The sequence below is a fragment of the Lampris incognitus genome, chromosome 9, assembly GCF_029633865.1.
Source record: "Lampris incognitus isolate fLamInc1 chromosome 9, fLamInc1.hap2, whole genome shotgun sequence".
In the NCBI taxonomy this organism is placed as follows: domain Eukaryota; kingdom Metazoa; phylum Chordata; class Actinopteri; order Lampriformes; family Lampridae; genus Lampris; species Lampris incognitus.
In genome coordinates, this window is record NC_079219.1 from 34,632,905 (window position 1) to 34,658,938 (window position 26,034).

At 44.2% G+C, this 26,034-nt stretch overlaps 1 protein-coding gene across 1 annotated transcript in view; it reads right to left on the reverse strand.

The window, feature by feature from the left end:
- The window catches only part of LOC130117781 (A disintegrin and metalloproteinase with thrombospondin motifs 16), a 115,023-nt gene extending 92,648 nt beyond the window's left edge, over positions 1-22,375 (reverse strand). Inside the window, exons 1-3 of the mRNA XM_056286003.1 lie at positions 22,224-22,375; positions 21,995-22,085; positions 16,871-17,229 (exon numbers count right to left, since the gene is read on the reverse strand). Of these exons, the coding sequence (XP_056141978.1) occupies positions 16,871-17,229; positions 21,995-22,085; positions 22,224-22,313 (540 nt within the window). The 5' untranslated portion in view covers positions 22,314-22,375. The remainder of the gene's footprint in view (positions 1-16,870; positions 17,230-21,994; positions 22,086-22,223) is intronic.
- Positions 22,376-26,034: the final 3,659 nt, after the last annotated feature.

Genomic DNA, 26,034 nt, shown 5'->3' on the forward strand with positions numbered 1-26,034 from the left:
GGAGCTGTTCATGTTGGGTGGATGGGAGGCGGATGGATGGCTGATAGGGATGATTAGGGATTTTCCTTTTTTTTTCCCCATTCAGGGGGTTTATTCTTGGTTAGCTCATGTACGGCAGTAAAATGAGAGGGGAGAGAGATGGGGGAAAGAAAAGGCCCATAATGGAAAGTGACAAACAAAAGATTCACACCCAGAGTCAATATGTTACCAGCCATAATGCTTAATTACTTTTAATAAACACTGTCAGGTTCTGACATATACTAAGGAGTGGTCAGGGAGCTGGCATGCTAAAAAGGGTCATACAGCAAACAGTCAAATTTATACAAGAGCCTTGAATGGGCAGTATAGGCTATTTAACTGTGAAGATAGCTCGAACTGCATTACTCACACTAGGTTTATTTTAAACTGCATGCCGCTGACCCTCGGGGCCATAATTATATCTATCCATGACTTTGCTTTCACTGTTGTTTATATCTTCACGCTTTGATATTCAAAATGCCACAGGCAGTTCCCCAGCAGTAAAACTATTCAGTGGCAATAATTATAAAATTGCTGCTACTGCAGAATTCATCAATTCCTCTCAGGGTTGGACCATCAGTGGCTGCTCATGTTGACTGGAGACAAACAGGGTGGCAAGACTGCATTCAGCACTGATAATGCCGGTTCCTTCATGAGCCCAATAAGCATATTAAATACTCTACAGTAACTGTATACAGTCCGAGAGGACGTGGAAGCAGGGCAGGCTAAGCTAACTGCTAGCCCATGCAGACTGGCAGTTCTGATAACACTGAGGGTGGTCTGGCAGCGGTCTCGCCTGGCATTGACTGTGGTGTTTTTGGTGTCGTCGTGTGGAATGCAGGGAGGTGTGTCGAGGGTGTCTGGCTGGGAGAGCTGGCATTGGATCGGCTGGGGGAGCCAGGTCTGCTGCGTCCAGTGGGCCCAAAGACATCGGCCCTGCCCGGAGCAGGACCATGGTCCTTGGGCAGTCTGACAGGACACAGAAGCAGGACCGGCTAAGCTAACTGCTAGCCAATACAGACCAGCAGCTCCGACAGTCATCCTGGCTGGCATTCATTCCCTTGGACAGTGATTTTTTTTTTTTACTTTGGATATATGTGTTAGTTTAGATATATGTGTTAGTATGTGTGTTGTTCAAGTTCTTGTAGCTTTTGGATATGTGTTTTTGTCTGTGTTGCACTGCTGTGGGCTGGGGGAAACGATATGTCGTTTTATTTCATGTACCTCCATACATGAAATGAAATGACAAATAAATTGTTCCTGATTCCGGATTATTTTTTGGAGGCACAGCTTTTGATTAGAAGATCAAGAGCTGAGGTTGCAGCATCATAAGATCAACTGGTGCAAAAACAGGGCTAGAAACACTTGCTGTATGCCTTTAAAAAAATGTAGTGCTCAGAGAGATGTGGGACTTCTTTAAGCACTCAGAGGTGGGAAATATAATCACAAATGAGCCGCTGGTATGTCTTGCATTGGCAGATTCATAAGACACTGCAAAAGACGCTTGCCCTGGTGTATGGTTTTAGCTTGTGTTAAGTCATAAAATCCAATTTTTCTTGATACAAGAAAAAAAACATAATTAAATTAATTTGTGATGCAAAAAAATTGTGTTTCATGAAATTATGTAAACAGAGTGTAATTATCTTGATAGCAATGGAGGGATTTACTTTATTGTCGGGTGAATGTGGTAAAGTTTTGAAATGAATTAAGTGAATTGAGATCGCTCCAGATTTGTGACTTGATTTCTTAAAAATAAGCCTTTGTTGCGCAACGCTAGGTTGAAATATTTGTAAAGATGGGTATTTTTTTTTTTTTGCAGTGGAATAAAAACCACATGTGATATTCATCACATGCTTCCATTTCCTCTCCTCCTGGTCTGCTGTCACTCCGGCTGGCCTATTTCCCCGTAAGACCCATCAGCAGCACTTTGATCTATTGATAATTTCTGTCTTCATGTCCCTCTACTAAGGACAAAGAGGTTCTCCTTCAATCCAGATGTGGCTGTTATACGTAGTGAGATATTTGTGCTGGTGGGTTCTGTGTGACTTCAAATGTGTCAGATAATGGCTAGTATGCATGGTGGACTTTAAGACAAAGCAGACAATATCAGGAATCAGGAACATTTATTTGTCATTTCATTCCATATGCCTGCACACATGAAATAAAATGAAATATTGTTTCCCCCAGCCCACAGCAGTGCAACACAAAGAAAAAAACACATCCAAACTACAAGAACACACATATTGAAACTACAAAAAAAAAAACTACAATAACATATATCCAACATATCCAAAACAAAAAAAAGGGCAGCATGGTGGCGCGGTGGTTAGCACGGTCACCTCACAGCAAGAAGGTTCTGGGTTTGAGCCCCGGGGTAGTCCAACCCTGGGGGTCATCCCGGATTGTCCTCTGTGTTGAGTTTGAATATTCTCCCTGTGTCTGTGTGGGTTTCCTCCGGGGGTCCGGTTTCCTCCCACAGTCCAAAGACATGTAGGTCAGGTGAATCGGCCATACTAAATTGCCCCTAGGTATGAATGTGTGTGTGTGTGTGTGTGTGTGTGTGTGTGTGTGTGTGTGTGTGTGTGTGTGTGTGTGTGTGTGTGTGTGTGTGTGTGTGTGTGTGTGTGTTTATGTCAGCCCTGTGTGATGGCCTGATGGCCTGTCCTGGGCGTCTCCCCGCCTGCCACCCAATGACTGCTGGGATAGGCTCCAACATCCCCGCGACCCTGAGAGCAGGATAAGCGGGTCTGATAATTAATGGATGAATGAATGAATGTCCAAGAGAGCGAATGCCAGGATGACTGTCGGACTGCCGGTCTGCATGGGCTAGCAGTTAGCTTAGCCTGCCCCGCTTCCATGTCTTGTCAGACCACCTTCAGTGTTTCCTCCTCGGGTGCAGCTCCGTGCATAGCAATGGTCCCTGGGCCCACCGGACGCGGCAGACCAGGCTCCACCAGCCGATCCAACGCCAGCTCTCCCAGACAGATACCTTCGACACACCTCCCCACACTCCACACGATGACACCAAAAACACAGTCAATACTAGGTGAGGCCGCTACCAGACTGTCCTTGGTGTTATCGGAACTTTCGGTCTGCGTGAGCTAGCAGTTAGCTTAGCCTGCCCCGCTTCCACATCCTGTCAGACTGCCCGCGGTGTTTCCTCCTTGGACACAGCTCCAGGAAGGGCTGTGGTCCCCGGGCCCACAGGACACAGCAGAGTAAGCTCTCCCAGCCCATCCAGCGCCAGCTCCCCCAGCCATCAAACGAAAACACAAACCTAGACGCAGATGTGGACAAAGACGTTGCATGGACGGTACTGGGTGAGGCCGCCGCAAACATAAGTTCACGCCGCTGTCTTCCCACACCGGTACTGGGTGAGGCTGCTGTAAATGTGAATTCATGCAGCCATCTTCCCACAGCGGCAATTATTTCAATACTTAGTAGCTAAAGACTTTTGGTAAAACAACCATTTTCAAGGCCATCAGGTGCATTATTGATTTCCACTGAAAACACTTATATACACACACTGCTTCAATGTGATGAGTGTAGCATGGTTAAAATAAAAGGCGGTTGGTAACGTGTCTCCATTTACAGGGTGCTATTTTAATTTGGCAACACCGCACTATTTGCAGACCAACAGACAACAACTACTAAATATCATGTTGTCAACAGTCTATATATGAAATTTAAGATGCCATTACTTTATAGAGAGTACAATTTTTCATGCACTCTCTCTTTCTGCACTTCACCGTTCCTCAATATATTTCACAACAGTGCCCACCACCTGTAAATGCTATGGTCATTAAACTTTTCTTGCATTAGACAAAAGAACATACAGTACCTCTGCTACTTCCTCCAAATGTGTTTGGAAGCCACTAAATTAAGAGATTAGGTCACACAAGTGCCTTTTCTAAATAGCCAGAGTCATCAGATTACATAGTACGCCCAACAAGGTGCAAATAGCAGTCATAAAACGTTGAAACACTACTTGGGAGGGCACAAACAGCTGGACTCTCTGGAGTCAGACGCATCCAGACACGCATTGACAGGAAAGATATGAGAGGAGGACGGGAATATACGGGAGCCAAACGGAACTGAGGGAAGCATTCGGCGCATTAAAAAGATACACCTGACCAACTCCATGCAGCTTCCAGAGTTACTTCTCTCTCTCCCTCTGTCTCTCTCTCTCTCTGTCTCTCTCTGTATAGAGGACAGACTTCCAGAACAATTAACTTGCACAAGTCACATTTATTGCTGAATGTCCTGGCCCAAGCATGATTTACATCAGGCCAAAGTCTGGAGAGCCACGTCTGAGAGTTAACTATGTTTTTCCATTTGAAGATCAATTCAATAACCAGCTATGAACTGGAGTCTTCTTATTAGTCATCCTTAATTTTGTAGTAACTGGGGTAAACAGCAACACATGTACGAGAGTAGGAAATGTAAGCATTTCTTTCTCACGTTACAAGGCTCATCTGCATTGGGATGCTAAAGAGCAAAATTTGAGCCTTCAAAACAACTTCATCTTGGAGCAGAGCAGAAATGTTCAGTACGTGCAATGAAATGGATATTCCATGACTGCCACATCTGTGCAAGTTGAATGGAAGGATTCAAACAAGAACACACTTCAACACAAGATGTCAATTCTAATCAATTACACCTTCAACTTTAAGCCATATATTAATCATCCTTTGGCAAGCTATCTAAAATACATTACAACCAGTAGAAGGCTATCAATGTGAAACATGAAATATTCTAAACTGGCTTCATTTCAACATTACGTTGACAATCCTCTAGGATCTCTGCATTGGTCTTAAGTTGTGAAACTTCACTTTAGCAAACTGCCAAGACCACACCACATGCTTATCAAAGCTTCATCACATCAAGAGAATATGTTTCATACACTCTTGGAAATCCCAGGAGAGAGGTGGGCCGCATTCTGGTATCACTACTACTACTAGCCCTTGGGCAAGAGACACACCCATATTTTTACAAGAGGAAAAAACATGACCCCCAAGTGATTTGTAGGGGGAGGACATTTAGCATTTCCCTTTGGTTCAAATGAAAGGTGCACATTAGAGAACCAAGCATGACTAGAGGAGTGCACTCAGTCGAGTGCAGATCCCCGCCAGGCGTGCGAATCTCCCCTTCTCCGGTGGCGACAAACCAGCCCTTTTTTCGCCGACCGGGAGAAGGCAAATACACACACACGGACAGAAAAACCAGTGCTTTTCCTGTCATTATAAGACTTTTGCACAGCGCCCAAGTCAACTGAATAGGAAATATGGGGGGGAAAAAGTTGTTAATATGCAGCACTCAAGCTAAAAATTCTACCTAATAAAACGTTTTCCCTTGCACAAAAGCGACCAAGTCTGCTATGAAATGACAGAGATCAGGCTATCATAATTTCAAAGCCCTTATTAAAAGACTTCAAATGTGTTTAACCATCACAGTTTTCATGATGTAAAATGAATGAAGGTGAATGGCTGCTCTGCTGATTGACAATTCATTCATAAAACAATGGTAAGAAAACATAGCTCAGCCATGGGAAATGTTTTATTGTAGCTACTGAGATGATTTCAAGCTGTGACTGTGATTAACCCTACTCTTGAAATTGTAATTTTATAGCAGAGTTTTATCATTGGAGACTATGGCACTTCCGTGTGGCAGCAAGGTGAATAAGGTGAATTATTTTTGGTTCTGGTCTTCCCCCAGTTCTCCAGTGCTGAGATCAGCAGTGAATGACTTGCTGGCTCGCGAAATTGGATCAACTTCTCATTTCCTTTCAAGACTCATACCTGAATAATGTTTTGGATTTGACGCTGCCCAATCTGACTCAACCATAGCTGTGAGTCACGTATGTTCATGGTTGACTCAGATAAGGCAGCAACGGAAAGCAGTGTTGGTTGAGCGAGCTAGAGAGTTAATGAGGAGAGGGGGCGGCGATATAGTGAGAACAAACATTTTTTTCGAAGATTTTGAATTACTGCAACCACCAGAGGTTCTTCATTATACAGTCATAACTGTGCACGAAAAATGTTGGGTTGACACTCACACACACACACACACACACACACACACACACACACACACACACACACACACACACACACACACACACACACACACACAAAATCCCTTCCAGGCTATCACCGCCTGGTGGAGATAATTAGATCAGACAAATAGATACATGTTGTGTGGCTCCGGGATGATCACGGAATTTATTTCAAAGCGAAAAAATGCATAGAGACATAAGCTCCAATAACATCTACACTATCTGTATGTATACATTTGACAGTGAGTCAGTTGTATGAGGAACTCCCCTTATTTAGACCAAATGTTCAGAAGGAATTAAAAAAAAGAAACATTTTGCACTCTCAAAAACGACCAAGATGTCACATACTCTGAATGTTCCCAACCATGACACTTCAGGATAGTTGAGATCTCTCTAAAGACTTGCTAAATCAATCTCTAATTGGTGAAATACAATTCTTACATGTCCATTCATTCACTAACTTATATAATGACGAACAGTGACTTTTAATGTAGTGTCACTGAGCAAGGTGTGAAACTCTATAAGCACCACGATTAAAACTAATTACATGTTGTGTGTGCATATAAATAAACAGTATATGTGCAATAAAATAAAACTATGATGAGGCTTCCTTGGTGTGGCCGCAATAAAGATTATCCCTTTGTGTCGCTGTAGTGCACTTTATTAGAAACAGCTTTTTTTTTTTTGCTGTAAAAGCCAACATGACACAAATCAGGAGCCAAATGTACCTGAGCACTATGGATGCATCCATTGTGTCCGTTTATGAAATTATCAGATTGTGAAACTGTCTGTTTTAGATATATGTATGTTTAGGCTGCAAAGAAAAAAAGTTATGCTATATGCAAAACTGTAGAAAAAAAAGCGTGGTTGTAGCAGTGTTAAACAAAGTCCACATGGCACTTTATTCACTCCTCAACTCCCTTTCCCTCACCCTCATAAAAACTCAAGACTAAAGTGGATTATGCTACAGCGTAAAATCGACACACAGAAGGACCTGCTTTATGATCTGTGCCACTGTGTCTGCAGAGTCTCAAACAATTTGGCAGGTGAACAGTGGAGTCAGTGGGCTTGGTCTGCTTCTTTTATTCCATCGACTTCTTACTAGTAAGTAGGAGATTTTTATGGCTGAATTCCCTACTGTCATCAAAGCTGGGCTAACCACGATCTGGGCTGCTGTTGCAAAGAGAATTTATACATAGGCTTTACAACATGGCACTCCTCCTAAGGGGGGTTTTCAGTCCTTCAAAATGCCATGGAGAGAAGTAGCTCTCAAAAGTACACATTCCTCTCTCTTTTTCTGTCACTATCTATTGCTGTTTCATTTTGTTTTTCTTACTCTCCTTCCTTCTCTTGCTCTTTCTCTAAGATGATAGTGGCAAATAAAAGAATGCCATCTCTGTCCTCCCACTTGGGACATGCTAGCAATATCTGAGCATGTGTGGTATGTTCATGATAATTTTCAGTTAACACCATGATAAATACATTGCCACATACATTGATCAGCCAAAGCAAGTAAGTAGGTGGTATTTGTCAAAGTAACATCCACATGAATGCCAGGACCCAACATTTCCAAACAGAACATTGCCCAGAGCATCACAGTGCCTTCTTCCCATAGTCCATCCTGGTGCCATCTCTTCCCCAGGTAAATGCAGCACACACACTCGGCCATCCACATGATGTAAAATAAAACGTGAGTCATGAGACCAGGCCACCTTCTTCCATTGCTCCATGGTCCAGTTCTGATGCTGACATGCCCATTGTAGGTTCTTTCGGTGGTGGACAGGGGTCATCATGGGCACTCTGACCCATCTGCAGCTATGCAGCTCCATACACAGCAAGCTGTGCTGCACTGCGTCCTGACAATCATCTATCATAGCCAGCACTAACTTTTTCAGCAATTCGAGCTACAGTGGCTCTTCTGTGGGATCAGACCAGACGGGCTAACCTTCTCTCCCCACATGCATCAATGAGAATTGGGTGCCCATGACCCTGTCGTCGGGTCACCGGTTGTCATTCTTTGGACCACTTTTGGTAGGTACTGACCACTGCATACTAGGAACATCCAAAAAGACCTGCAGTTTTGGAGATACTCTGACCCAGTCGTCTAGCCATGACAGTTTGGCCCTTGTCAAAGTTGCTCAGATCCTTATGCTTGTCCATATTTCCTGCTTCCAACACATCAACTTCAAGAACTGACTGTTCATTTGCTGCCTAATATATTACAGCTCTTGATAGGTGCCATTGTAATGAGATAATCAGTGTTATTCACTTAGCTGTCAGTGGTTTTAATGGTTTGGCTGATCGGTGTAGTGTGAATGCACAAATAGATTTCATCACTGACTTCACACCAGTTCAAGGTGTTTTGTTGATTCCTGGCCAACTCTACAACCCTGTGAATTGCACTTTGATAAGAAAATGAGTTAATGAACTGCTAACTTCCACATTCCTTCAACATTTTGTCATTATAAGGATTTGTTTATTTCCACTGCGAACTACATTAATTAGCATATGGTAGGGGTGCCCAACCTGTTTTGAACCAAGATCTACTTTTACATTTGTCAGCCAGCTGAGATCTACCAGCCCAAATATGGAACTGTATTACTGTAATACCCATTCAATACACACGACAAACAGAAAATTATACAGGCACTATACAGTATAAATCTCTCAGTTAGAAAAGTAGAAATAAATGTCATTCTCTACCTTAGTGGGACTGCTAGCACTGGGAGGAGGAGGCTAGTTTCTCATAGTAAGGGTTGTAGCATCTGGTTGCAAGCCTTAGGCAGGCCACAAGGTGGTCATCTTGTTTTTGTGGATCTGTACTTCAACTTGATGAGCTTCATGTGAAAAAAAAGCAGATTCACACAGGTAGGTTGATCCAAAACTTGCTGTGAAGTTCATGGCACATCTCCTGAGGTTGGGGTGCTTTTCCTGCAGCAGTAGCTCCCAGAATGCTCCCTTCATCCCTTGTGTTGCCCTGCATTTAATCTCAATGTCAGTTTGAAGTGTGAGGATCCCATTCTCCACAGCAGAGCTGTCCAGGTGAAACAGTGATGCCACCTTGGAGGCAATGTCATCCACATTAATACTTCCAAAAAACACAGATAGCTGGCAACAGGCTCTGAACTTGCTCCTCATAATGTGCATCATCAAGCTGTGCTGTGTCGTTACCCTGATGTTTAAGTTCTGCCTGTATGTGAGCAAAGTTTCACAGGTCAATGCATTGCAGCCTACTTGACAGTAGTTGGGAGCTTGCTTTTAAATGCCTTCACTGAGCTGATCATGTTTATTACATATTAATCCTTTCCATGTAGTTCTAAATTCGGCTCATTCAGCATGCTAGTGAGATCGGTTAGAAATGCCAAATCCAAAAGCCACTTGTTGTCCTCTAGCTGTGTATATTTGGCAGGTTTAGCGAGCTTGAGAAAAGCTTTGATTTCAGGCAACAACTCACTGAATCTCTCCAAAAATGTACCTCTGCTCAGCCACCTTACATCCATGTGCAGCAACAGGTCTGTGTGTTATGCTCCTGTCTCCTCCACGTGTGTACGAAATAGCCTCCTCTGTAGGCTCCTTGCTCTAACCGAGAACACAATCTTCATAGCTTTATCCATCACTTCTTTCATGTTTAAGATTTTCCCACACAGCGCTTGTTGGTGAATTATGCAATGATAATTAAGGAAGTCTGGGAAAAATCACTTTGCTTGCACAATGCAACAAACCCATTAGTATGGCCTGCCATAGTAAGTGTGCCATCAGTTGTAATGGAGATGAGTTTGAAAAGGGGCAGTATATTCTGGTTAACGAATTCCATGAATGCTTGAAAAATATCTTCACCTCTCATCTGTCCTTTAAGTGGCAAAATGGTGACCAAGCAAGGACTGCTCTTTTTAGATCCGGTATTTTGTGTACCTAGTATAGACTATGTGTTTCCTTCGCATTCCTGTCCTTTCTTCTTCCCAGGGCTGGCATAGACATTGGGTCACTCCTAGGCACTGTGACTCTACCAATCTCATCTATCCCACTCTCTCGATTCACGTTTAGGAAGTGGTGACGGGAGGGCTCTGGAATTGCCAGTCTGCAGTGCCGAAAGCTGATTTTATCTCAGTCTACGCATCGTTGCTCTCCTTCAACTTTCTTGCTCTAACTGAGACCTGGATCATGCCAGAAAACACTACCACACCCGCAGCTCTGTCAGGCGTGTACTCTTTTTCTCACACTCCCAGAGCTGGGAGGCAGGGTGGTGGTACTGGCCTGCTAGTCTGCCCAAAATGGAAATACTCTCTTGTTTCCATTCCACAATTTTCTCCGCCCTCTTTTGAATTTCATGCTGTTACTGTCTCTTTTCAGTCAAACTCACCATTGTGGTTGTGTATCGCCCACCAGGCCCCCTTGGTGAGTTTCTGGAGGAGCTTGGCACAGTTGTCTCGCACTTCCCTGTTGATGACTCTGCACTGATCCTTCTCGGTGACTTCAACACCCCCCTCCAGGCAGGATGATTTCCATCTGCCTTCAAGACTGCTAGTCACCTCCCTTCTCAAGAAACCTTCACTTAACACCCCTGACGTCAAAAACTACAGACCGATTCCCCTTCTACCCTTTCTATCCAAAACTCTCGAACATGCTGTCTTTAACCAACTTTCTTTGTACCTCCACCAGAACAACCTCCTGGACCCCAACCAGTCTGGGTTCAAGGTGGGTCACACGACAGAGACGGCCCTCCTTGCAGTGACAGAATCGCTATAGCAAATGCTCTCTCCTCCGTCCTGATTCTCCTGGACCTGTCAGCTGTGTTCGACAGAGTGAATCACAAGATCCTCCTCTCTACCCTCGAAGGGGCTGGGTGTCACAGGCTCTGCACTTTCAATGTTTGCATCCTACCTGATGGATCGCGCCTACCAGGTGACATGGAGGGGATCTGTGTCAGAGCCTCGCAGACTGACTACAGGCGTTCCACAAGGTTCGGTTCTGGGTCCTCTCCTTTTCTCCCTGTACACAACATCCCTGGGTTCTGTTATTCGCTCGCATGACTTCTCTTACCATTGTTATGCCGATGACACCCAGCTGACCTTATTCTTTCCTCCCTCTGACACACAAGTAGAGACACGCATTGCTGCGTGCTTGACTGACATCTTGGAGGGGATGGCGACACACCACCTGAAGCTCCATCTGGACAAGACAGAGCTGATGTTCCTCCCGGGGAAAGGTTGCCCACACCAAGACCTGGCCATCACCACTGACAACACCGTGGTGACGCCAACTTGGACTACAAGGAATCTGGATGTGATCCTGGATGACCAACTGTCATTTGCTGCAAACGTTGCATCAGTTACTCGCTCCTGCAGATTTCTCCTCTATAACATCAGGAAGATTTACCCATTCCTCACTGACAAGATGGCAAAGGTGCTCATCCAGGCTCTGATCATCTCCCAGCTGGACTATGGCAACTCCCTTTTTGCTGGCACCCTGGCATTGGCCATCAGACCTCTGAAGCTTGTTCAGAAAGCTGTAGCTCGTCTGATGTTCAACCGCCCTAAGTTCTCCCACACAACTCCCCTTCTCATGTTCCTACACTGGCTCCCAGTAGCTGCTCGCATCCAGTTTAAGACTCTGGTGCTAGCCTACAGGGCAGTGAAAGGAACAACTCCGTCCTATCTTCAGGCCATGGTCAAGCCCTACACCCCCGCCTGACCATTTCGCTCTGCTGCCTCGGGACACCTGGTTGCCCCGTCGCTCAGCGGCCCCCGCTGCCAATCGACCCGGTCACGGCTCTTTTCTGTCTGGCCCCACAGAGGTGGAATGAACTCCCCACTGTCAGGACAGCGGAGTCGCTGCCCATCTTTCGGCGCATGTTGAAAACTCATCTCTTCAAGAACTACTACCCTGTTACTTGCTCTTAGCACTTATCATATTAACTCATTTTTAAAAAAAATCTCTTTCTTGCGCTTTTACTTTAGCACTGGTTTTGCTCTTAGATGCTTATTTAAAGAGAAGATGCACTTATGCCCTCTGATGACTAGTAGTTCTCCTGATTTCCTATATTAAATACACTTACTGTAAGTCGCTTTGGATAAAAGCATCGGCTAAATGACTGTAATGTAATGTAATGAACAGCTCTTTTGAGCTCATGCCTTCGAAGGCCATTCTAATGAAAACGCATCACTGTGTCACATCTACCATATCGGCTGACTCGTCGAACTGGAGGGAAAAACACTCACATCAACGTCCTTCTTCAGTTGCGCGTGGAGATTCTCGGCCATTTTCTCACAGTGCCGTGTAACAGTATTCCGGGGTAGTTGAACGTCTTTAATGGCATTCACAATGTCCGTTTTATTCTTGAAACCACCGGAGTGCATCTGCAGCCACAACAAACGCCTCTTTCACAATTTCGCCGTCTTTGAACGATTTCTTATACTTAACAAGAACATGACCGACGCGACACGGTGCTATCGTTGCAGCCTTACCCTTGGTGTTGTCTCGTAGAAACACCATTTTGTACACCATTGTACACCATTTTAAAATGCCGCTCCAAATTACTCTTCTTCGGTATAGCCACACTAGCATTGTAGATCAGTCAGATGGATTTTGCGTTGGAATAAACGAACAATTTTAATCTTCCTCCCATTCATTGTGGAAAATAACATGTTTTTGATCTTTTGGCTTCTGCCATTTTTGTTGTTTGTCGTCTCCGAGCACTCAGAAAACTAAAGAGAAGCCGATCTTGTTAACGTTAGTCAGTTCTCGCCTCCTCTTCTCCACTTTGACGCTGACAGTGAACGTAAGGCTACGCCTTGATACGTCAGAGCTTGCGAGTGAGATAATTCGCCAATAACATCTTGATTGACGTTGAATCTGACTAATACAGCGCTAATGCAGACCTTGCCTCTTAATGGTTAGTCAGATTCGATGTCAGTCAAGATGTGAACACAAAGGTCTGCCTTTTTTTTCTTTCTTTTTTTTCAAAATCTAAATCCATTTTTCAAAATCATCTCGCGATCGACTGGCAATCAGCTCGCCATCGAATGGTCGAACTCGATCGACTGGTTGGGCACCCCAGGCATAGAGGTACTAGCCCTCTGCTCCATTTTGCACTAGACAAATCCACAGAGCGTCTGTAATGTGGGGAATCTAAGCCATGCCAAGTTTAATTCCTCACACACTGATTGTCCTTGGTGAATAATGGTGAATCTGATTCTGCTCATCACCACACAGAAGGTCACTAGTGGGAATAGTCCATTTACAGCTCGTATCATGGATTAACCGGAGGCCAGGTGCTTCAGCAAATCAGTACCAATGATTGATTTGGCCCCCTCTGGTCAATATTTACCTGTGCCCTGTCAAATAGGAGATTGTCCAGAGACCAAGGTCTTCCATCTGACCTCCTGTCAGATGACCAGGTGAACTTTATAACTGTTTGACAAATCACATATGATCTTGAGGACACACACACACATACTCAAATTCGAATGATTACATGCATATGAACTGGAAACTTGCACGAGTCAAATAGATATTGAAACTAAAATTTCAAATACTTGAGCAGCAGAGGAAAAGTTAAAATATTACATCAAATAATGGAATTTCAACAATCCGGCAAACCCATGTATGATATAATTTATTTCAGTTTGGGCGAGTGCAGACTTTTCTCTATTGGTCAGAATTCAAACGGAAATTATTTTTCAGATGTTAAGAAAACAAACATGCTAATAGCCCCGTCATGCTAGTTGACAAGACCTATATATTCAATCGGTGATAACCTTGCCAATATACTGCAGATTTTTAAATATGCCACTAAGTGTATGACATACATGACACATTTTGGCCCTTTGGATTACAACTGTTGATGATATTTTTCCCTGAGCTTTGCAAAAAGTCTGACTACTTTTACCCTGCTGGTCTAGTTTCTGCCATTCTCTGACTCACACAAGAAAAAAGTCAAATTCCCAGCGACGTGCTGACCTAGCCCAGCCCAGCCCAGTGCAGCACAGACCACTGCGTCTCAGTCGTGAGAACCACATTTACAGCCTCTGTAACCCTTGGACCTTTTGGCTGGTTCTTTTACTGGGTTCTGCTTTGAGATGCAGACACACATATGGACGTACGTACACACACACACACACACACACACACACACACACACACACACACACACACACACACACACACACACACACACACACACACACACACACACGAGAAGAGACTTCCCTCGAGATGTGACATAGTCTTTCTGCTGGACATTCTCAAAAACAAAGTGGTCTTTCACAGTGGGAATATAAACAATGGACCAACAAAGAAGGGGCTGGGATCTATTATAACTAATCAAAAGAAATGTTAAAAGTGCAACACACTGATCAAGCACATGGGTCAAGATCAACAAAAAGTCGGGAAATGAATTCAACCAATCACTAGAGAAACCAATTTCTTCTGGTTCCCTATCAAAGTGTTAGTTTCAGCACAAAGCTGTACATCTGCTGTCCTTCAAACTAGCAACCGCCAATGAACAGATCACCACCTGCAGACTGTATGAAAAACAGTGGTCAGTGCACGTGGTATATACATTAAAGTACAAAGAAGCATCTATCAGAGAACTCCTTGCACTGTAACAATCTGAAATACTGCTGCAGTACAGATACAGAATAGGTGAGGCTTTGATAATGGCTACAATGGCAGCTTTAGTAGGATGCATTGATACTGAGATGATACAGTGTAGAGACAGTGTTAAGTGATCATTTCACTGTATTGCTTTCTCTCCATCTGTCTCTTTGTTTCTTTCTCAGTCATAAATCTGTTGTCCGTGTATGTATTGTGCTGCAGAGTTTAATGTGTACCGAAAATAAATTCAATCAGCCTTGGTCGTGGGGCTAATAAATCTAATCTAATCTAATCTAATCTAATCTAATCTAATCTAATCTAATCTAATCTAATCTAATCACAACCTCAAGCTTCTCAAACTTAGTCAATATATGGGTATTTTTATCTTGTGTGTGTGTGCGTGTGTGTGTGTGTGTTTATGTGTATCTATGTATGTATACATTATATATACACATATAGTATGCGTGTGTATATTATGTGTATGTGCATGTGGGTGTGTGTATGGGCATATGTTTCAATGTATGTATTTTCTTTGGATCAGGAACTGTTGGTTTTATCTTGTTTATTGAACACTTTTGATCTTGTGTGTGTGTGTGTGTGTGTGTGTGTGTGTGTGTGTGTGTGTGTGTAGTATGTATGTGTATATTATGTTTGCATGTATGTAGGTGTGTATTTGCATGTTTCATTATCTCTTGCAATTGTCCCTAATTGTCGCTTATGTTTTAGATTGTGTATGTATGTATGTGCATACGTTTTCATAGATTTCATGATTTACCTCTTGCATTTGCTCCCTAATGTTGCCTGTGTTTTGAATTTCTTCACCCTGGAAATCACTTTGTGCTTATTGCTTGAAAAGGACTCTATAAATAAAATTATTATTACTGTTATTATTATTTATGTATTTGTGTGCATGTATGGCAATGTGCAGTGTGTGTGTGTGTGTGTGTGTGTGTGTGTGTGTGTAGGTTCATACTGGGAATGCCGACAGGGTTATGATGCATGCAGTTCTTTGTTTTATGGCCCAGACTGTGTGCTTGGTTTGCTTCTTGTCATGCTTATGGCGTAGTTTCCCCTGTAGGCATTCAGCAGTGGATTGGCCATCACCACCATCTCAAGAAAGCAGCAGCCGCCGCCAGAGAAAACATCATAATCATAATCATAATGATGATAAGGGATACATGTGGAATAAAACTCAAAAATATCTCCAACCATAACAAAAACAGAGGAAACCCTGTCTTACAGACCAAAGACTGAGAGGGGATGAAATTGACAATGCCAGCTAGCCTTTGGATTGTATAGTTTAGTCCGGGCTAATAAAAATTAATCCACACTCAACAGATTTGAATGGAAGCTTATTAAGATTGTATGAATTGAAAATGGCAGCCTGATATTTTTGCATGGAAAGTGACTTGATTTTTCTCCCCGGGTTCAAACTCTTGAACAAAGTTTTGCTGCTTGACAAAAACCTTGTAGATCCAAAATGTGAGCTTTTAAGAAACATATTGTTAAATTATGATCTTCCACGCTGTGTCCGTGTGCCCTGAAAGTGTTTCATGGGTCCTTTGGAGCACAAACTTCTCTTTGGACATCATTTCATGTCAATCACTTAAAAAAAAACACACACACACAATGGATGAGTTGGAAAAATGGGTCAGGACTGAGGGGAAAGTCCTTGTGGCTGACCTTAAGGGCTCCCACTTAGCCAAAGGGTTTAAGTCAAGCGCTAGTCGAGTAATTTTCTGAAGAGGTGAGCCAGATGATGCAGATGAGGCATTTACTTAAGCGTCCATGAAGTCACTCAAGTGCTGTGTGAGTGGCAAGTTCATAGTAGCATTACAGGACCACTTTGAAATCATGCATAACTCGAAGGGAAGGGCACTCTCTTACAGCTGATTAATATTTTTTTTCCCTCTAGGTCCAGTTTGACTGATCGTAATCTGATATTTTTTTACTACTTCAAAGAGCTTTCTTTCCCTGCCCTCCCTCCAACCATCGCTCTCTCTGTCATTCGCTCAATCACCACAAATGCACCTCACAGAAACACAAATCCAGGACTCCTGTCAACAGATACACACATGTACACACAACCAAGCTCACAAACACACACCCACAAACACTCATCCCGCTTAACTAGACCCACTTCCCCATCCATCCCCCCCCCCTACCCACCCACAGCCCAACTCCAGGCACGTTCAGACTCACCAACCCTATGCATGTGGAAAGAGCCACCGAGGAGTTGACCCTTGACCTTAGCGACCCCTGGTAAAAGCAGAGGTCATCCCGTCGGTAGGCCCTCAGGCTCTTGGTGCCGTCCTTTCCCAGGACCTGGACAGTGAAGCCAGGTGCGATCAGGCTCTCTGAGGCCTCGCTCAGCTCCATGTGGAAGTCCTGCCCCAAGCCGCTGAGCCGGAAATGGACGGTTTGTCTGCTGGCATCAGTGCTCGATAAGCTTGCTTTAGGTTGCAGGGATCTGCGTCGCCTGCTGCTCTGGTAGTGAGAAACTTCATGCGAGATGTACAAGCCTTGGTGGTTGACCTCGTACGGAGCAACAATCTCAAAGTCTGAAAGGGAAGAGAGAGGAAAGGGATGAAGAGAAAATGAGGGACAACAAGAGATTATTGAGACCCTTTGGCAACATTCACACTCAATAAAACGCGGAGAGAATGAATAAAGAGTTGTGTGAGATTTGAGAAATAGGGTTAGAAAGAGAAAGCTCGGCAATAGAGAGACTGAAGATATCTAACTTTAGATACTAAGTCTGTTGCTTTGATAGAAATAAACTGAACTGAAACATCCTGAAAAGCCTCCGATGTGAATGGAGGGGAGAGAGGGATGTAGGAAAGGCTCATGAGGAACAATGGTGATGCTGCATATGGTCCCAGACATTTTGTAGATGCAAAAAATGGATTCACCACTTCTGGAGATGATTAATTCACTCTTCATTGAGATGATCTATAAATTATTGACTTTGTGAGTGTTATATACCAATATATATATATGCACTCGCTGTTGATCTAAAACTTTCTACTTCATGATCTCCATGTGGTTTAGAAAAGAAAAACAGCAAGCATGGATTTTGGCTGAATTGTGGATTGTCTAAAAATGATGACCTTCTCCCTTCCATTGTAAATTCTCCTTGACCTGCCTCATATACTTTTGCTGGCAGGGTCAAGAAAGAGTTACAAGAGAAGGAAGGGTTTTAGACAATGCCAACACAGCACCTTCAGAGGAGAGTGAATCATGTTTGACTTTTTTACAATTTTTACTACAGTTCACGGTGGATAACAGCAGGTCATAAAGGGAGATGGTGGCTGGTCACAGGCATGGGCTCTTAGACCAGTTAAACATCTGATAGTATGTGGCCAAGGAAACTAATGGTCTTCCCTCCAAAGGTCAACTTCAGAATAGCCTACTTCTCAAGCTGCAGCAAAATTGGCTTTCCAGAAGAAAGACCTATGGCAAATGTTTTCCTATCTTTTAAGGGGTCTCGGCATCAGCAGAGAGCCCACCCACCCCAACCATAGACTGTTCTCCCCCCTGCACTCTGGGAGGCACTACAGGGGCCTCAGAACCCGCACTACCAGGCTCAAAAACAACTTCATTCCCCAAGATGTTGCCCACCTGAACCTGGCTACCCACTGAATAGTTGTGGATATTTTTAAATATTTTTGTACTCGTGCTCTTTTTTAACTTATTTTTAGCTTTTGGTCTTCATCTGTATATATCTTATACCGTGTTTGCTGTGTTTGTGTATGTCTGTCTTGCACTGTTTGGCGAAGCCGCAGCCTTTATTTCATTTTTAACCTGTGTCTGCACGTTGTTTTTAATGACAATAAATTGAATTGAATTGAATTGAATCTTCTGAGGTATCATTGTCTTTGCTGAAGCAGCACAGGTCAGTTTCTAGCAGCTCGTCAGTTTGAAGGAATGAAGCACTGCCTATACACGTGTAAGGATGTTAGCATGCTACGCAGCATAACTTCTATTACAATGCAAACACACCAAAGAATGACTGAATCATAACATGGCAAATTGTGACTCAGTCTGTGTCTCTCTAATTGATATGAGGACAATATGGCCAGGGAAATTAGGCTATCTAGATCTAACAAGTCAAAGTCAAACTCCAAGAATAAGAATGATAAATGTGCTTGGTACGTTGTGTTGTGCGTGATTAGATAGAATTTGTTATTCTAAGAAACAGTCACATTGCCGGAAATCCTTAGTGGTTACTGAAGGAGGCTGATACAGTATCACATTAGCCTATGCCCTTTGGGCCAGTGAGTAACTGCCATGCAAACAAATAAAATAGTTTAAGTGTTGATTTTGGTTTACTGTTATGGATGGCCATTGCAAATGTGTTCAGCCTTGTCTGGGAAAATGATATGTGGTTGATTATCACCTGAGAGGGCACAGAAATAACAGCAACCTTGGACTTACAGTCAACAGCAGCTTGCCCTGGATACTGTACACTATGACCTTCTTCAGTGAGACCAAATAATGTATATATTTAGCACAGAGACAGACATGTTGTGATAGTGAGAGAAACATACATGGTGATAGACAGTGTGTCATCACTGGGAGTGTGAATGCCTTGGATGTGAACATGAGTATTCTATGAATCATGAGGACGTCTTAAAGCGGCCAGCAAGAACGTATACATTTCTTTGTGGACATAAAGCTTGTTATTGTACTATGAGTACATATATTTTTATTCCCGCTAGGCAGATAGCCTGGATGGGATTATGTGTTTGGTCGTGCGGTGTGTGTGTGTGTGTGTGTGTGTGTGTGTGTGTGTGTGTGTGTGTGTGTGTGTCCAGGGCTAATCTCGCAAACTACTGGACCTATCAGCCTAAAATTATTTGTGCACAGTTATGACTATATGATGAAGACCTTTCTGTGGTTGCAGTGATTCAAATCCTTCTAAAAAATGTTTGTTCTCGCTATCGCCACTCTCTCTCCTCATTCCCTCACTAGCTCGCTCAACCAATGCTTCTCTCAGTCGCTGCCTGATTTGAGTCAACTGTGCGCATGCGGGACTCCCATTTATGGTTGAGTCGGATCGGGCAGCGATGGTGTCAAAACCAAAACATGTATTCGGGTATTGAGTCATGAAAGTAAACGAGAAGTCGCTTGTATTTCGCAAGCTAGAAAGCCATTCACTGCTGAGCTCAACACAGGAGAACTGGAGGAACACTGGATAAACCAAAAATAATCCACTTTAGTCACCTTGCCACCACACGGAAGTGTCATAGTCTCCAAATGATAAAACTCTGCTATAAAAATACAATTTCAAGAGTAGGATGAATCAGTCACAGCTGGAAATCATCTCAGTAGCTACAATAAAAAATGTCCCAAGGCTGAGCTATGTTTTCTTACTGTTGTTTTATGAATGAAAGTCAATCAAAAATGCAGCAATTCACCTTGATTCATTTTATATCATGAAAACCATGTCGGTTAAACACATTTGAAGTCTTTTAATAAGGGCTTCGAAATGATGACAGCCTGATCTCTGTTATTTCATGTCAGACTTGGTCACATTCATACGAGGATCTGCCTCGGAGGTTTCACATCCACAGACTGACAGGCAAAACGTTTTTATTAGGTATATTTTTTTAGTTTGAGCGCTGCATATCAAAATTTTTTTATTTTTTCATATTTCCCATTCAGTCGACTTGGGCGATGTGCAAAAGTCTTAGGAAAGACTGTTTTTTTTCTGTCTGTGTGTACATGTATCTGTCCACTGCTAATCAATAAAGACATGATTTGCTGCAGTGGCCCACTGCTCCTATACAATAGTGTTAAATGCAGAGAACAAATTAGTTGTAGGAATGCAATGACAAAATAATGTAGCTTTCTTTCTTCTGTCTTTCTAATCTCGCATACTACTGGGCCTGTCAGCCTAATCATTTGTGTGCACTGTATGATCAAGGACCTCTCGTGGTTGCGGTGATTCAAAACCTTTGAAAAACCTGTTTTATACTGCAACTGAGTGCCAACTCCTCAGCTGGTTTTTCGCCCAAGTGCAAGCACAGGAGAAGGGGAGATACATCTGGCGGGGATCTGCACCCCACTGAGTGCTCTCTTCTAGTTAGGAAAGTTGGTCACAGCTGGAGGCAACCCTCTGAACCGTCCAACGCCAGTGCCAGTGCCATGCTCTACTCACAGAGCAGCAGAGGACCAAGGAAAATAAAACATTCTTCAGCTTTCTAAGACTTTAAGGTAGACCCCCAAAGCACTTGAGTTACACGTAAAATTCAAGTGCTCGTTCCCTCTCCCTGACTCACACTAAACACACACTCACACACAAACACATGCCATGCACACGCACACGCACACTCTTAGCACACTCCATTTGGCCCTCCCTAAACTCCTAACTAGCAAACCAGGTGCAGTGAACCATGTCTGACAGTGTACAAACAAACAGTCTGCAAAAAGAGGACCTCTCTCTCACTCTTTCACGAACATGCATGCACGTGCACACACTCACACACACTCACACACACACACACACACACACACACACACACACACACACACACACACACACACACACATATATATATATATAAAACATCTATAGCTATATCTATATTTAGATATCTATTTCCATATCTATATCTATATATTATATCTGATATACATCTGGTAGACTGAGACAAGACCACGCAGTGATTAGTTTGTCGGTTTAGTCGACCCTGAGTGCCATTAGTACTGATAAGGGGTCAGACACTTTGTTAAAACTTAACAAAGGGGATGAGGGGGATCAGGTAAGGTATACGGTTTCCTAATACATTCTTCTTAAGATGGACATCTAGCACTTATGAACAGTGTGACAGCAGTAAGGTGCTGTATATGTTGGTGTTAGGTTTGTTTACTTATGTCTATTTGCAGCTATTTACAGTCTAGGTTTGTACAAGACACTGACTATGTCGTCTAATACATAAGGGTTATTTAAAAAAAACATGGAGGGCGAGTCACATACAAGTTTCAGCAGGTTACATAAAACTGCCATATATACTATGTATCAATTTGAAACCGCACGTATGAGTCTGACAGCGCTGAGTTAGGTGGCGTGTCGCCCTCTGGCGTCGAGAAGAGATATCACATTCAACACACGGCCGCAGTTCGCCGCTTGCCAGGCAAAGGATGCAGGGAATGGGCTGGGAGTCAAGTTTTAACGCAAATGAAAAGAAGAGCACCCCGCTAGACGTAACGCACTCGTCTAAACGACCACGTTTTCCCCTTTGCCGTCGTATTAACGGAAAAACGTGATGAAACAGACTAAACACGTGATTGAAATGAACTTAAAATGCAAAGTAAGCGTACCTGTGTTCTGGGGTAAATTGAGGGACCGGAGCAGCGTCGATGCGTCGTGGTGAGCTGCAGCACTGTCAGCACCAATATCCAAAAGGATGCTCTATAGAGGGGACAGTGTACATAAGAATGGGCTACTTCACACTTGCCTGGAAAACATATCGGACACTTTATGAGCGTTGTCTCGCGTTGATGCATAATTTCTGCGAGCGCGCGGAGTTAATGATAAAATTCAACTTACTTTGCTCAGTATGAAACAGCAAAAAAGATTGAGAAGTAGAAATGGCCCGTTCCACTTTTCCCTTTCTGCAGAACTCCAAAGGAAAGCCATGTCTGTCGGGCTGTACCTCACGCCGCCCGGCTGCAACAGTCCGGCAAGCAAAACGACAGCGATTCAAGGGGTCACTCGTGCAAAGTCCCGCACAGATGAATGAAGCATCAGTTGTGTGTCTCAGGTAAAACGCACGGCAGCCACCTCACGAAGTCCTCCGCTGCGGCATCGGTCAGCTTCTCCTCCGCCGCGGGCTCCATTCATTTAGGACAGCCGTGACTTGGCTTTCCCCCCCTATTCCTATTTTCAGCAAGACGGATAGTCCTGGGTGTCCAACGTCTCTCTCTCTCTCTCTCTCTCTCTCTCTCTCTCTCTCTCTCTCTCTCTCTCTCTCTCTCTCTCTCTCTCTCTCTCTCTCTCTCTCTCTCTCTCTCTCTCTCTCTCTCTCTCTCTCTGCTGGGAGTCTCTTGAAAGACTGAGCGCCGGCTTGGAGCGCGTGGGACAAGTTGGGGATTGGGGGGAGGGGGTGGAGAAGGAGGGGGCGATCTGACACAGGGCCAACCAATCAGATTTCACACCTGTGCGAGCGTGTGTGTTATGTGTGTGTTTGTGAACGTGTGTGTGTGTGCGTGCGTGCGTGTGTGTGTGTGAGTGTGCGTCTGGGGGGTGTCTTTGAGGCCTAAGGGGTGCTGTGTATGTGCGGGTTTGTGACAGTAGAGTGACGGACACAGCAAGATAGAAAGAGACAGAGAGACTGAGAGATAGATGAATAGATAGAGAGAGAGCGCGAGAGCGCGCTCGAGAGAGATAGAGGAGAGAGATAGAGAGAGAGAGAGATAGTTATATAGATAGACAGATAGAGAGAGACAGAGACAGAGAGAGAGACAGAGAGAGAGAAAATAATTTTTGGGTTGTGGTGTGACGCATTACATATGACATAAGAGTCATATTAGACTAAGATGGCGGCAACTGTTCCAGCTAATCACTGAAACAGTTACACAGGAACAGATCATCCTTGTAGTGCGCAGGTATTGGCTGCAAGCCAGCACAAGTCATTTGATTCAAATGAAATGCGTTTTTGCGTGGCGGAGCCGCCTCTGCAGGATTACCATACATACAGTACACCAGAAGAAGCTGTAATCAACAACATCACAGTATGTTTTGAAGATGTCCATTGATGACCATTTGATGCATGGGCTCATTAATCTGTGATGTGTTACATTTTGGAAATAACCCCTGACCCCCTTTAAAATGCTCATTATCCCGTGTTGCACAGCTGCGCTGATAGGCAACATTCCAACATTTCTGAACGCCGCGCAGTCTTCCATGGAAAACGTTATGACTGCCGGAGCCAAGGGATTGGGAGCGCTCGTTTCATATTCAAGAGCATTTCATCCTGCCCAAAACCAAACCAGATGAGTCCAGCGCTAAGAGGGAGATGCGTGACGGTTTACAGTGTGAGCAACTGGCGCGGACCCAGGACAGATTTATTTGGATCAGAGTGATGAGTTAGATGTGATTGTGAAGAATCCGGGATTGTCTGACGCTCAATATAGCCCCGTGCGTAATACACGACACTGATGTCGTGCCAAGGGAAGGTCTTCCACGGTTGCTCGTCTAGCACCTGTACCCAAGACTCCCATCCACATGAGAAGGTCAGGGGTACGCTCAGTGACGTGCAGGGGTTTGCTTGTTTTGTGCTAAAATCCCAACAGCAAGGGAACAAGTCAGTCAACAGCGCAACATCTCCACCACACTGGTGACCTACAGGTGTCGCACATATCGCTTTGAGCGTCACGCTACGGGCGGTAGACGTACAAACATGGTAGCCCCGAGAGAGAGAAAATCACCCCAGGGCTGTTCGTTCGTACACAAAGAAATAAGTGACCTCCACATTTCTGGATTTTGTTGCCAATCCTGGATTTAATCACTGATAAAATGCCATTACGGAGAGAATTCTTACCATATGTTTTAAGGCTCAGGAAATCTTTACTGTTTCAGCTGCTGAAGTTATATTGCTCCTCCTCCTACACCAACACACACACACTCTTGACAGTAGGTTCTCACACACACACACACACACACACACACACGCTTACACATGCACACGCACACACACACACTCCGACAGTAAATTCACACACAAGCACGCTTACACATGCACACACACACACTCCGACAGTAAGTTCACACACACACACACAAGCACACTTACACACACACACACACACACACACACACACACACACACACACACACACACACTCCGACAGTAAATTCACACACAAGCACGCTTACACATGCACACACACACACACTCCGACAGTAAGTTCACACACACACAAGCACGCTTACACCACACACACACACACACACACCCCGACAGTAAGTTCACGCACACACAAGCACGCTTACACACACACACACACACACACTCCGACAGTAAATTCACACACAAGCACGCGTATATATGTATAAATGCACACACGCACGCACGCTCACACTCTGACAGTAAGTTCACACACACAAGCACGCTTACTCATGCCTACACGCACACACACACACACCCCCACACACACACACACCGACAGTAAGTTCACACACAAGCACGCTTACACATGCCTACACGCACACACATACACACACACACACCCACAGTAAGTTCACACACAAGCACGCTTACACATGCCTACACGCACACACACAAACACACACACACACACACACAAACACACACACACACACACACACACACACCGACAGTAAGTTCATACACAAGCACACTTACAGATGGATACATGCACGAACACACGAACGCACACACACACACACACACTGACAGTAAGTTCACACACAAGCACGCTTAGACACGCATACGTGCACGAGCACTCACGCACTCACGCACGCACGCACAGTAATGGTGTATTTGCCCTGCACCTAGGACCTGCACCGTGTGACTGCGGACGTTTCCCACCTCCCTGGCAGCCCGCGTCTACTGTGAGATGTATTTACTGGGCGCGAGCAGATGCATTTCCCTGCTTCCTGCGGCAGCCGGCTGTAGTTCTGCTTGTGCGGAATGTTAGCAGACTTCTGAAGCTTAACCACTAACTGCGTCTGTGCTGTAGCATTCATCACTGCAGCACGTGAGGGAGGGACGAAGATAGTAAGATAAAAGATTGTCCGAAAAAATAAAAAGAGAGAGACTTCATCGTTTAACGATGTCCAATGCGGCCCGTCAAAACATCCTTTAGTCCGTTGCTTGGCGGCCATAATTGATTTGAACTTAGAGTCCCTGAGGTGCTGCATGCCTGACTGTCTGCCTGCCCGTCTGACCACCTGTTTTTCTTCCTTTCCTTCTGTCTGTCCGTCTGTCTGTCTTTCTTCCTTTGGATTATTTGTCCAACTGTCTGTGTACCTCCACCATGTCTGCTGTTTGCTTGCCTGCCCAAATGGACTCACTGTCCCTCATTTAAAGCACCAGAAGAGTCGGCCTATAAAGACACACACACACACACACATACACACACACACACACACACACACACACACACACACACACACACACACACACACACACACACACACACCCATGGACTGGTAAGACAGGTTGGCAGCATGCAAACTGACCATCATAGCCGTTATCATAGGCAGAGTTTGACAGCACACCATTCTAGGTGGTCTGCACAGTTAAAGCAAACATGATGAATAAATGCAGAACTAAATTATTTAAGTTGTTATTTCTCACGGACTTTTGCAGTGATTTGAGTTTTATGAATGACAT